Here is a 14,308-nt window from a genome sequence, read left to right on the forward strand (position 1 = left end):
TCTAAAATAATAATAATATTAAAAAATAATATTCTAATAATATTTTATCAATTCAACTCAGTTTAACATCCAAACGTAACCTTAATTTCTTACATCATTCTTAAATTGGGACTTATTTATAAAAATATGGAATCTTTATATATTTATTTTGATTGAGCCTATATTTAAGTCCCTAAAGGTATTTTAATTTATTATTATTATTATTATTTAAGAAAAAAACAGAATCGAAAAATCTGAGTAGGGGAAAATATAATTGGTGCACAGTGACTGAAGCAAAGTAACGCCTGCAGATTCTCCACAATGCCTCAACTGTCTAAGCTCTATCTTGTCACTTACAATTCTCTCCAGGCTCTCGGATGGTACCTCTTCTCTCTCTCTCTCTCTCTCTCTCTCTCTCTCTCTCTGTCTCTGTGTTTATGCATTCGTGTTCTTCAATGGCAGGGCATTTGCGCTCTCTAGAATCTTGAGCAGCTTTGTGACCACCAAGTCCGTGAATGGAGCTTACAGTGCCGCTGGAGAGCTAATCTGTCAGTCTTCTCTACATGGACTCTATTTCTAATTTCCCCATCCCCCCCCCCCCCCCCCCCAAAAAAAAAAAAAAAGAAAAGAAAAAATTGATCTCGGAATAGGAAACAATAGTAGAGTTTTCAATTGCTGTTAATTTTGGCGTGCAGGTTTCCTGCAGAAGGTTGCATTCTTGGAAGTTGTGCATGGGGCCATTGGTGGGTTTTCTAACATAAGTCACTAAATTTAATAAATGTGTGATTTTGATGTTTAATTCTTTGAAATTGGAGGTCTTGTGCCAAGTGGAGTTGTGCATCCTCTACTGCAATGGGGAGGAAGGATACATTTTTTGTTGGCGGTTGTCCATCTAATCGATGAGGTTGTCTCAATTGTTTTTAGATTATTATTGTTCAATTTAAGTACTAAACATGATTCATGTCTGATTCTCCGGAATATGTGAAGTTTTCTGATACGAGTGGCTGAAGAAAGGAATGGCGAAAGTCTCTTAGGGCCACTTGTTTGTGCAGTCCGGAGTAACGTTGATAATTCATATATGTCATGCATTATGTTTGTGAATGCTCAAAGCGATAAAAACTCATTGGTTCCAGCATTTTGTATGCAGGTCCAAGAGTTGCCATCAGTTTTCATCACTTTTTTCGTTTGGACTCTAACTGAAGTAAGTTTATTTCTAATCATCTTTCATTGAAATTTTTGTATCTATCTCCACACATTTTTTTTATTGGCACCGGGTGTCCGGAACAGCGTCCCGATTAATCCCGATGGTGCATAGGCCTCGGCAAGAGTTTTCCGCAAGTGCACATCGGGTAATTCAAGGGGAAAATCTTCTAATCCGATGGCTCCTAGAGATTGTTCGCACCCAAGGGAATTTAAACGTTAGACTAGGGAGAGCATACCCCTAATCCCAAGACATTTACCACTTGAGCCAATGCCTAGGGGTTCTATCTCCACACATTACTATCAGTTTGGTAAAGACTAGGGACTTTGGTTTCTAGACAGTGATGGGTATTTGGTAGGCTTCTATACCAATCATGTTGAAGACAACATGATACTGTAGTACATTGATTGAAGGGACACAACACTTGGAATTACTTTTTGGCAAGGTATGCTTGGCCTTGGGAATGACAGAAACAAATGATAGTGAAATGCTTGGTGAAAAATCATGCTAGAAAACTGTTTGCAATTTCAGATTTGATTAGTAAATGATTGGCATGTACAGGTGTATTACTTTTTTTATAGGGTAACTTCTATTAATAAGATAAAAGTGCATTAGCCAACTAGCCAAGTACACAGGTATTATATAAGAAAAAATGCCTTAACAGAAAAGGAAAAAAGACGTATGTCCTCCTGAAAACTAAAAGTCAAAGGACAAATGATGACACCAATCCACTGGTAAAGAGTAATAAAAAATAAAGCCTTAAGATCCACCATCGACTTGTCATTGTTGTTGAAGCTACGAATATTCCTCTCTCTTTGAATGCACTACATTAAATAAGGCAGAATTATTATCCACAAATACTCTTTCTATTGGCTATCAAACTTCCCTTTCCAACTTGCAAATAGATCCACCACCAGATGAGGCATTACCCAAGCCAGCCTGAAGAGGCCCAAGGGTTGAACTCCATAGAGAACTAGCTATCTCACACTAGGGTAAGAAATGCTTTACAGTCTTCCCATCCTTCTTACACATACAGCACCAATCAATGACAATAAAGTGCCGTCTTCTTAGGTTGTCAATAGCGAGGATCTTCTCCCTCATGACAATTTAGGCAAAAAGTCATACTCTCGGGGGAGTCTTACTACACCATTTGTTCTTCAAGGAAATGGGGTGCCACAGTCGAGGAGATGCATTCATTAACAGCTGGTCAATGCTACTAACATTTTATTTAAATTTGGTTTAGCTGGAGGATGAAATGATTCATCTAAATTTGTGTACGCTATATCTTTTGCATACAGACATAAAGCAAATATTTGATTACATCGACATCAAGATGATTCTTCTTCATATTATAATTTGACCTGAAATTGAACGTATGGAGATTTTGAGTTGTTCTTGTTTTACTTGCCTCTTTTGCTGTGGAGGGTTGGCCTTAGGCTTTAAAAGCTCATTTTTTATTTGATTAGTTCATTAAACAAGCTTCTCTAAGCATACTATATAATAAAAATATCTCATGAATAATACCCTTTTTCTGAGATATAGAGCACTCAGTAAAATTCTCATCTTTTATGAGTACTTTGTATCAAATTTCATGAATCTTTTTATTTTTCATTAATTTTCTTGAAAAGTGTTTTTGGGATTGCTTTTGTTAGCCTCAAGGTTGTCCATAGAACAAGTAGTCAGGCCCAAAAGGGGAAAAGATCCGGAATTACTGTTATCCAGTTTTTCTTCAGCAGCCAAGTTTCCTGAAATTCGCATCACTCCTGGTTGGTCCCATGTTCTGGTAAAACAAGCATTAAAAATATCTAGCATATTCCATAAAACCTACAAAAAAGATATTTTTTAACATATGATTTATACTAAATCTTCAAGTTTGTATGCAGAAAGGTGCTTTCTGTTCTACTATTCATATCCAAAAATTACTTTTTTGACAAGTGAGATAATTTTATTGAATGAAAAGGAAGTTTCCTCAGTACATAGGAAGTGTATAAGAGATTCATCTAAATAGAGCAAGGAAATAGATATAGAAAGTCTTGGAAACTAGAAATAGAAAAGGCAACGCTATTATGCACCACCTTCCAATTGTACAAGGTCTTTAGAAACAAAGTCTTGAGGACCATCCTTGACTTCCCACAACCTTCAAAGCTATGGCCATTTCCCTCTCTCCAGATCCACCACATTAAACAAGATGGGGATCTTTTTCTGCAATAATTAACACTGATGACTACCAAATTGCCCGTTCTAACAACTTAGAATATCAACCACTCGCAAAGGCATGCCCCAGTCTACCCCAAAATTCCTGAAGATCATGTTTGATAAAGTACTAGATACATTACAGTGAAGTAAAAGGTGAGATATTGTTTCCCCACTCTTCTTGCACATATAACACCAATTGGTTATTTTGCCAAATCATCTTCCAAGGAAAAGAAGAACTATCATGATCACATAATACATTGTACATGACTTTACTTGAAACACTCCTGAACGATGAAAAGTAATGATAATGATAATAATAGTTTCCAAGAATTAGGATGGTTTGATTTGTTTGTATTTCAAGAGGCTCAAGCATAAAATTAAGTGTTTGCCGTGGCCATCTTGAAAAATCTTCAGAGCTAATTTTGCAAGCATACAAGCCCTTGGTTTTTTTTTTTTTTAACTCTTTTTTTTTTTAAATTCTTTTGCCGTGGATTCACCCTTGGGATTGTCAATATAACCTTTTCTATTCAAGTAAATAAAAAGAAAAACCAGGTAATCTTGTAGCCATTCACTCACTGTTTGAGAAATGTTCTCTGTCTATCAAGTGGGAGGGATAGGACACAGAGAAGGTACAATACCTCCATTAATTTCTTCTTACAACAGTAGTTTGCTTTTGTTTTGTTTTTTTTTTTTTTTTTGGTGCTTTATTTCTCTTTTTGCATTTTTAAGTTTATGGATTTTTATCCATGCCAAGATAATATTGAGTAATTCTAATATCATGTCCTACTTTCTCAAGATACATTTCCAGTTTGTTTCTGTTTCTGCTTAATGATTTTAAAGGTACAAGTAAATATGATATGCTGATAATCATTGTTTCAGGTAATTAGATATCTACATTACACTTTGAACTGTATACAAAGTTGTCCATCTTGGATTACCTATCTCAGGTTTATTTCCTCTTTCCCTATGAATTCATAAATACATGTGCCATTACAGATATGCTACCTATGCAGAAGCTGACGTTTCAAAATAAAATTTTAACACTTTGCTTTTCACTAGGTACACTGTATTCATTGTGCTGTATCCTATAGGAGTAGCTCCTGGTGAAAGTGAGTCAATTGATTCCAAGCATTTTGGTTTCCTATTCTGGGTCATCTGAATGACTTCCTATATGGCAATATTACTTTGATTCAGTCCCCAATCATTCTTCTGCATAATTTGTTGAACTTTTGGTTATTGCCATGCAGTGTGGCTCATGTACCAAGCACTCCCATTTGTGAAGAAGAAGCATCTCCATGAAGATTTATTTGATGGCCTTCCCTTCAGCTATTATAATTTTCTCCAGGTTTGTTGAATATTTAAGATTTTGTGAGGCCACCACAATTTTTTTTAAATAAAGGAGTCTTGTCATTCTTTCTGCTCTTCCTTTCCTTTGAGGTGTTGTACCATGGAGTTGGTAGTAAATTAACTTAACGAGTAGCATTTTATTTTACATGTTTAAATTTTTTACTTCAAGTGAAGATGGTTATGTCATATTTATTTGCTCTGTGCCTTCTCTGGTAGGCACAGAGTTTTGAATTTATGCAATTCAGCTTACATTAGGAACTTAAAAGCTAAAGTGTGGTTCAAAATCAAACATTTTATCATCTCCATACATTTCAATAATATTACCTTGTAATGCACCTATCTCTGGGTTGAACTGCCTTGTGAGTTCCTACTTCAGCTGATTCAAAGAATATTTATCCATTTTTAGGCAGTAATGAGGTGGAAATTTCAAATCTGTGCCATGTTATGTTTGTTTTGGACTTGCTCGTTTCTAAACCTTCTCCAATGTCTTATCTAATTTATGGATAGATCGAACTTTATTTGGATATAAGAACATTTTTCGAATATGTAGCATCTAAGGAGAAAAATCTGGAAGTTTTAAACCATTATAGGCATCCAATTTTGTAATACAATGATTAATCTTAATCTCTTGGATGCCAGTGCTTTCTGAAGAACATATACCATAATATTCCTTGTCGTTGTATTGCAGTTTGGTAGACATTAACAGCTCTCTCGCAAAATTTCTCCTTTTATTTTTCATATGGTTTTGACCAAGAGATGGTTTGGTGTTCACTGTAGATGTAATGGATCATTGCTGGGGTAACTGGTGTTTTCCTTTATGACAGATGCTAACAAAGACCTGACTTCCTTTCAGTTTTCATTTTTTTTGAGTTTCTTGTTTTCATCTTTGACGTTTAGTTGGATTTTTCTGTCAGGTTCTTCTTCTGTGCTACCCTTTCCTATGGTTAAAGCTTTACCTGCATATGTTTAAGCAACGGCAGTCAAAACTGGGAAAACACCATGAGAAGAAGAAAATGTGAAGGTTGGAGCTCTTTAGTATGTAGTTTCTAGTTCGTTGTCAATTATTGGTACCTCTTGGAGGTGAAAGCTAATCTGTTGTATGCCATGAACATGGGCTTCATAAGTATTCTCGCAATGCTTTTGTTCTTTGATTCCCTACTCGCTAATATTGAAGTCAGACCATATTTACATGTGCCTCGATACATTCAACTTTGACAAAATTTAGCTGCTCATAAGGAGTAGATTTAAAATATTGCAAATGCTATACTTATGACATGTGAAGTAAACTTTTCTGTCAACATATGAATTCTTTATGTTGGGAACATGTATTCCATTGTCGTAGGCTGCCATTCCAGGTTCTGTTGCATGGTAATCTGAGTGTAGCATAGCAATCTAGTTACTGTTGCAAGAGCTGGAAACAGAGCAGTATTGTAATGTAGTGGCTGGATTATTTTAGTGAACCTATTTATGATTATGATTCTCATTATAATCATGGGTCTCTTTAGATTTCATCAAGGACACCTCCCCCCCCCCCCCCCCCCCCCCCCCCCCCCCCCCCAAAACCAAAAGAAAAGTGAACTTAGTGGCCTTCTGTCACTCTGCAAAAAGAGTTTATTGTGGAAAATAAAGAGATGTTCTCTGTTCCCTTACTAGAGTGAAAAAATACCCTTCATTATAGGAGTCATGCTGTACTAAGCATATGCGTAAGTATTATTTTATGTGTTGTTCTGCATCCTAGTCTGCCTGCCCTGTCTTTCAATCAGATTTCCTCAATCCACAACCTTTTTATTGTTCTCATTTTTGCTAAGCCCTCTCTCTCTCTCTCTCTCTCTCTCCATACTTTCGCAAATGCTTAGACTTCGCATTTTTGTCTCTGACTTTGGTTTAGACACTAATACTTTTTGAAGTACTCAATATGATTCTCAGAAGGATATCTGTGCCAGCTCTTTTCTCCTTATATGGTCTCTATTATGTATTTACAATCCCTATTCCGATCTTAGATAGCTCTGTATCATAGCTCTGCTTTGCTTTCCTCGAGGTTCCCCATATTTTCTTAGGTATATGTTTCCAATGGTAGTAATCTTGGAAGAAAGACTGAACAACTGGCATTAACCCTTAGGCTGGACCATTGGGGTTGTTAGATTGCCAGGCAAAGTATTATTCTAAGAAATTTTAAATCTTGCTCTTGTTGCATCATGGCATTTTCTATTTGGCCTACTATACCCACTACCCTTTTATTTGTATATTTATAAACCCACCACCTAGATAGCGTACATCACCTATTGAGAAATATTGTTCTTCATTTTAAAACTTATCATTTCCATTCACACAACATGCTGATGATGTAACTCTCAAGTGGTTGACATACGCAATCACTTAAAATGTGTCGTTAATGAAAATGTTAAAAGTTTAAGATGAAGAGCTCTAGTCTACTAAACCCGCCACTATTTTTCTTTTCTCCGGGTCTAGTGGGTGCTCTCTCTCTCTCTCTCTCTCTCTCAAAATAATCAATGATAATAGCACATAAATCTAAAACTTGTCAAAATGTAAAGGGCAGAGCAAGAAAATTTCTTAGACTGAGCACAAATGGACATTACTCATCAAAATGATTGCAGGAATACAAGACAGTTCACAAGAATCACCAATTAACGAGAGAGCAAGATACGAACAACATTAAGAACACCTGAAATCAAAAGAAACCACCAGACTCTCAACCCTTGCCCCCATCCGCGCAACTTCAACGACAGAGAAAAGATGGAGACTGAGAAACAGATACTAGTGCTTAGAAATCGGTGGAGGGAATCTGTTCATGGGTGTTTGAATCGATGAAGATTATCTGGTAGACGAAGGCGGCGATGGCGGAGCCGATGAGTGGACCAAGCCAGTAGACCCAGTGGTGGTCCCATGACCAACTGACCACAGCAGGGCCAAAGGAGACAGCTGGGTTCATGGATGCACCATCAAAGGCACCACCAGCAAGAATGTTGGCACCCACAATGAGACCAATTGCAATGGGTGCAATTATTCCAATGTTACCCTTCTTTGGGTCCACTGCTGTTGCGTACACAGTGTAGACCAAACCGAAGGTCATCACAATCTCAAACACCAACGCATTCCATACACTTACACCACTCGACAGGGAGAATGCAGGTGTTGACTGCAAAAAAGGAAAAAAAAAAAAAAAAAAAAAAAACATGCTCAGATAATCAACCACGCCTTTTTCAAAGGTTTTTTTTGTCATATATTTTTCCTCAATGGAATTGTTTTGACAATTAAAAAGAAAAAAAGTGTCTAAATTTCATATTAAGACTTATGTGCCCCTTGGGCAATATGCAAGTCGAATTGTACGGTTTTTAACAATTTTATTGTGAGAATATAATATACCGTAAAAAATATAGCATGGAAACATATATAACAAGACAAAATACATAATTGACTTGAGAGAATTAAAATAAGAAATATTATATTTGAACTCTAAGAATTAACTATAAAATTTTTCTACAAATCAAATCTTGACATGTTTACGAGGGTAGATCAATGATCATAACCTTACAAAGGCATATTATCAAGTATATTGATTAAGATTCTCTAAATGTCTTTTTCTTAAACGAATATGATTAAATTTTTTATCACTAAATCATTGGATGAGATTTAAAAAAGAGTTTTATTATGTATAAGCAAGTTTGCATATCAATCTGCGTATTAATATTGTTGTCTTCATATTCTAAATTCAAATTAGCACTGTTTTCAATAAAATCTATTTGAAGACTAATCATATTGAATGGGTGCGCATATCAATACGCAGAATTGCTTACAATTAAATTTTTCTTTAAGAGAGTGTTCCATCTACTAAAGATCTCATAAAAGTGAACTTATAAACTAGCGTGGATTGACGCGAAATATTAGATAAAATGAATTTTACAATTTGATATTTAAGTCAATCAACGTCAATTTATAAATTTACTTGTAATTTGAAATTAACTTTTTAAATTTAAAAGATGAAAATATATTTTTTTTTTTAACAAATATGTACGGCATAAAATATATGGAGCCAATAACTATGTTGGGATGACAATCGTGGAGGTAAACTTCAAGAACTGAATTTCAAAACAAAGAGGAGGTTATAGCTTGATCTGCAAATGTCTTACCACTCCAGTTGAGAGGCTAAGAAGCAAGCAAGCAACCACGGCTCCAAGGAGCTGCCCGATCCAGTACATAATACCTCTGATGAGAGTGATGTGGCCACCGAGGAAGGCACCGAAGGTGACGGCAGGGTTCACGTGCCCGCCGGAAATGTTGGCTCCAATTGCAACCGCAACGAACAGTCCAAAACCGTGAGCCAGGGCTGCCGCCACAAGCCCGGCCGGCGTTGTTGATCCATCGTCCGTCAACTTGTCTGCCAAAACATTCATGACCATTAATACATCAAGTTTCTCAATTCAATCCCAACTAGCTACAAGCTAAAGAAACATAAAGGGGAAACGAAACAGATAAGCGTAGACAGGGCAGGAGCTTACTGAAAGCAACACCGGAGCCTTCGCCGGCGAAAACAAAAATGAGAACAGAAATGAACTCGGCAAGAGCGGCTTTCAGAGCATCGGCTTGGGCAAACTCGACCAGGGATCCAATAGCAATTCTAGGGATCGCCATTTTTCTGATAATTCAGTGTAGACTCAGCTCCTGGAGCTAGCTTCCTCTTACAAAGAGCCTAAAGTACTGTAATTCGCTTCTTGCACTTTCTGCTTTAGATTATGGGAGATTGGGAGTTTATATAAAGGGTGGAGCCGTAGGAGCAATACGACGTTCTTATTACTATTTGGCCTTTTGGCTACCGGAATAGCCGGTCTCAATCCAGTGACAGCTCGTTTTCAACGAGACAAAAAACAACGGCACAACATTTTGAGAAGTTTTTTAGAATTTTTTAAGTAAAATTTTAACGATATATCATTTATATTAGAGTATGTGAAAGCGGGTAGAAATATTTAAAAATTTATTTGAGTAAATTCTGGTAATTCTTTTAGTTTTATGTGAAATTTGTTTTAGTTTCAATATTTCTAATGAGAGAAATGTTTTAGCCATAAAAAATTCTACAAAAGCAAACTTATAAAATGACGTGATTTAATGTGGTATGTAAAATTAAAATTGTAAATTTACATTTTTCATAAAATAGATCTAATAGATCACATGAAATCACGTCAGTTTATGAGTTTACTTTTACGTAATTCATTTCATATGTCTGTAGCACTTATCTTTAAGTAATGATTTATAGAAATATTAAATATGTCTTTTTTTTTTTTTTTTTGAAAATAGAAACATCTGACTTTCATTCATCAATAAAATTAACCAGTACTATGAACTTCTAAGTAGGTATGCACTCTTCACACTAAACAATCCATTACTAGTCATGCCCCAAATTAACTTATCTTCAAATCCTAGCTTACTCAGGGGTAGGCTACAAACAGTTCTGGCTTCCTCTTCATTCAACACCTGGAAGATTAGCTCCTCATCCCAGCTCTTTCCATCGTGATTAATCAACTCTCTAACAATTGCATCCTAGTTCAAAACCTTCACTGGTGACTGCACTTGAAAGGTACTCTGAGTAGGCAACCAATTATCTCCCCATATCCTAACCTTTCCCCCATTTCCAATACTCCATCTCATCCCTGCTTTAACCAGAGGCAATACCCCCCAAACACTCCTCCACATATAAGATGGGCTTATTCCTAACCTTGCATTTAGAATGTTTTCATCTTTGTAGTACTTCTCCTTCATGATCCTTGCAACCAAAGAGTGAAGATTATTAATAAGTCTCCATATCTGCTTGGACAACAAAGCTTGGTTAAAATATAATAAATCTCTAAACCCCAACCCTCCTATACTCTTTGACTGCCCCACATTTTCCCAACTCCTCTAATGAATTTTCTTTCCCTAATCCAAATTACTCTACCAAAACCTTGCCAGTAAAGTTGAGATTTCTGTGCACAATCTCTTTGGAAACTTAAACACACTCATAGCAAAAGTTGGTATCGATTGAATGACTGACTTGATGAGAACTTCTTTCCCTGCTTGTGACAGAAACATGTTCTTCCAATTATGAATCTTATTCCATATTTTTTCCTTAACACCCCTAAAAGAATTGTACTTTGATCTACCCACCATTGTAGGTGGACCTAAATACTTCATTGGAGGTATTTAAATCTACACTAGCTCTAGCCCCTAACTTCCTTATTATCTGTTCTCTAGTATCCCTTCTTGTGCTCCCAGTGAAGACTATTGAAGTTTTCTGCAAATTCGGCCTTTGTCCCGATGCCCTTTCATATTAATCCAGCAATCTCCTCAGCCATTCCCAATCTTCTAGGATTGCCTTACAAAAGACAATACAATCATCTACAAAAAGCAGATGATTTATTCTAGTTCCCCCTTGCTACTGAAACTCCTTTGATTCACCCTTGTCTTTCTGCATTATTGATCATAGCTGTGAAACCTTCAACAAACAGAAGGAAAAGATAAGTGGATAGTGGATCCCCTTGTCTTAGCCCTCTTGTGGGAATAATAACATATTTTGGTTGTCCATTAATCAATATTGAATAATGGACAGTGCTGACACATTGCATGATTAAATCTATCCACTTTTCACCAAAACCTAACTTCTGCATAATACCCCTAAAAAACCTTCACTTCACTCTATCATATGTTTGTGCCATGTCTAATTTGACCGTCATACTACCCTATTTCCCTTTTTGTCTAGATTGCATAGAATGTATAACTTCATAAGCAGTGACTATGTTATCTGTAATGAGCCTTCTTGGAATAAAAGCACTCTGATTGTGGGAAATCACCTATGGCAGAACATGTTTAAGCCTATTTGCTAATGTTTTTGCAATGATTTTATATAAAACATTGCAAAGATTAATATGTCTATACTCTCCAACCCCCTTAGGATTTTTGTTTGTAGGAATCAACACTATATGTGTTGCATTTAAGGATTCCTCTAATCTATCACCATTTAAAAAATCAAGAACAACCTTGGTTGGCTCATCACCCACCAAACTCCAGTAAGATTGGTATAAACAGGCTCCAAACCCATTGGGTCTTGGGGATTTTAGAGGGGCCATATCCTTGAGTGCTGCTTCAACTTCATCTCTTGTAAACTCTTTTTGCAATTTGCTATTCATGGCTTTTGTTACTCTGTTGTCCACCTCCCCTAAAGAATCCCTCCCTACTCCTTCTTTAGGATTTGATGATCTGTAAACCTCCACATAGTGATCATGGAAGGCTTTCCTTATACTTGCCTCTCCTACTCTAATCCGATTCTGAGAGTTACATATTTTCATTATTCTATTATGCTTCCTTCTTTGTGTAGCACAAACATGAAAAAAATCTGGTATTCCAATCTCCCAGCTTGTATCAATTATTCTTGGCCTTATGCCTCCATTTCATGTTTTCTTCCTCTAACAGGCTACCAACTATCCTCTGTAACTGCTTGACTTGCTGCACATTACCAAGTCATTCTTCTTCTTGTAACCTTTCCAACATATTAGATTTCTCTCTAATATTAGCTTCACTCACTGATTCTTTACTTCGAGTCCATCTTATGAGCTCCTCATTGCAATGTAAAAGAGCCTTCTGAACCTCTAGCATAACTGCATCTGGTCTAGTTTTAACCTTTCATTCCTTCTTAATAAGTCTTGCACACTCTTCATCACTAAGCCAGCTAGCTTCAAATCTGAGTAGCCTATTTTTTCTTTTCCATGACTGTCACTTCCCTTTACATGACGTAAGTAAGTGTATATGGTCTGAACATCTAGCCACTAAACCTTTTACTCTCCCGTCTGAAAAACATGTCTCTCCATTCCACATTAGCAATAACCCTATCCAATCTTTCTTTTATGAACCCTTCCCCCCTCATGATTATTACACCATGTAAGAGGATCCTCTGTAAATCCCAGGTCAAATGACTAATTTTTCACTAGAGCCTCCCTAAAATCCATCATCTATTTCTCAAGACTTGCTCGTCCCCCATCTTTTCCCTACTCCACAAAATTTCATTAAAATCTCCTGTAATGCACCATGGTACATTTCCACTTAGATTGATTGTTGATAACAGATCCTAAGGCATAGCTCTCTTCCTAGTCTCAAGATATCTATAAAATCTAGTCCAAAGCCATCTTTTTGATTGATTATGAACACTAACACATCCACTGATACGTCTAGCAGAGAAGTTATGAAGTTCAAAATTTACATGTTGTTTCCACAAAACAGCCAATCCTCTACTCCTTCCTATTGGTTCCACTCCTAAACACCATTCGAATCCTAGCTTCCTTCATAATCCTTCAAGTTTTGTATTTTGTAGTAAGGTTTCCATTAAGAAAACCATCCCGAAACTCTTATCCTTCACCAACTAGTGAAGGTCTTGAACTATTAGAGAGTTTTAAGCTCGCAATTCCAACTTAACAGAATCATGGCTTTCGAAGGACTGATCATCAGCCTTTGCCGCTCCGTCAACCAAAGCAAACTCCTCCTCCATTCGAACAGCTCTACTCCTCGTACCCAACCTATCATCATCAAAATTATCGCACAACAATAGCACCATTTTCTTATCCAAAGTTAAAGAACATACCTTCTGTCTTTCCTCGGAAACAAACTTTAAATATACAAGTTTTAATTTTTGTTAAAAAAAAATATATTTCACTATAAAAATATAAAAAAAAAAATTATTTTATTATGATGGAGCCCACCTTTTAATAAAATGTTTGGGTGACGTTTGCACAATTACGATTTCAACCTAACATTACTGTCTTTATGTTTTAAGAAAACTTAGATAAATGATTAGATAAAATGTTCTTTTAAATAAAATATTATATTAATTAAAAATGTTTAGAGAAACAAATAGTATATCGACCCGTCGGCAAACACCCGTCCCTGTCCCTAAAGGCTGTGTGGGTCCAGCCTCCATTTTGTTGATATGATGACACGTGGACAGCCTGATGTGGGCTTGTATTGAATGAGCGCAGATATTAAGATATTCAAATCACCGACCAAACTGGTGGAGACGAGGAGGGGGGGTGATGGTGGGTCCTCCAATCATTAAACCGACCCTTGGATTGTTTATACGGTCGTGATTAAGACCCTCCATGGTTAATTGTCGATGGCTGATGATGTGGTCAAGTTCCCATCTCATGGCAACGTTATGGTTAGGACGGTGTCTTTATGGTTCTGATTACGACCAAATTCATCCTTTTTGTCCACGTGAGTTATGCGTTTTCTTCTTATCTTCATCTCATTTTTATTAAAAAATTTATTTTTATAAATTTAAAAAAATTTACAAGATTCTTATTAAAAAAAATCTATTTTTACGGTGGGTTTTACATTTTTACAAAACTCCATCAACATAATAAATGGTTGGCATTTTAAACATCAATCCTATCATATAAAATGACATAATCTCCTTTGATATTATATGAAATATCATTTGTCTTAAAAATCTAAATTGATGAAAAATATATAGATTTTATTATTTAATGAATAATGTTAGATACAGTCATATGTTGTGCAAGCGGTACGCACTCATTTTGAAAAGAGTGA

At 36.2% G+C, this 14,308-nt stretch overlaps 2 protein-coding genes across 2 annotated transcripts; one reads left to right on the forward strand and one right to left on the reverse strand.

Annotated features, from left to right (window-relative positions):
- Window positions 1-242: 242 nt before the first annotated feature.
- LOC121240665 (very-long-chain (3R)-3-hydroxyacyl-CoA dehydratase 2) lies at window positions 243-5,913 on the forward strand. The gene is made up of 9 exons (XM_041138158.1): window positions 243-359; window positions 442-527; window positions 675-722; window positions 795-883; window positions 1,127-1,180; window positions 4,256-4,323; window positions 4,436-4,485; window positions 4,624-4,721; window positions 5,638-5,913. The coding sequence occupies exons 1-9, from the start codon at window positions 301-303 to the stop codon at window positions 5,740-5,742; spliced, it is 657 nt and encodes a 218-aa protein (XP_040994092.1). The 5' UTR covers window positions 243-300; the 3' UTR covers window positions 5,743-5,913.
- Window positions 5,914-7,269: 1,356 nt separating this feature from the next.
- LOC121240666 (aquaporin TIP1-3-like) lies at window positions 7,270-9,503 on the reverse strand. Its single transcript, XM_041138159.1, has 3 exons — window positions 9,241-9,503; window positions 8,876-9,119; window positions 7,270-7,884 (listed from the first exon to the last, which is right to left on the reverse strand). The coding sequence occupies exons 1-3, from the start codon at window positions 9,371-9,373 to the stop codon at window positions 7,506-7,508; spliced, it is 756 nt and encodes a 251-aa protein (XP_040994093.1). The 5' UTR covers window positions 9,374-9,503; the 3' UTR covers window positions 7,270-7,505.
- Between the last annotated feature and the right edge of the window lie 4,805 nt (window positions 9,504-14,308).

This window comes from Juglans microcarpa x Juglans regia, chromosome 7S (genome assembly GCF_004785595.1).
Source record: "Juglans microcarpa x Juglans regia isolate MS1-56 chromosome 7S, Jm3101_v1.0, whole genome shotgun sequence".
NCBI lineage: Eukaryota > Viridiplantae > Streptophyta > Magnoliopsida > Fagales > Juglandaceae > Juglans > Juglans microcarpa x Juglans regia.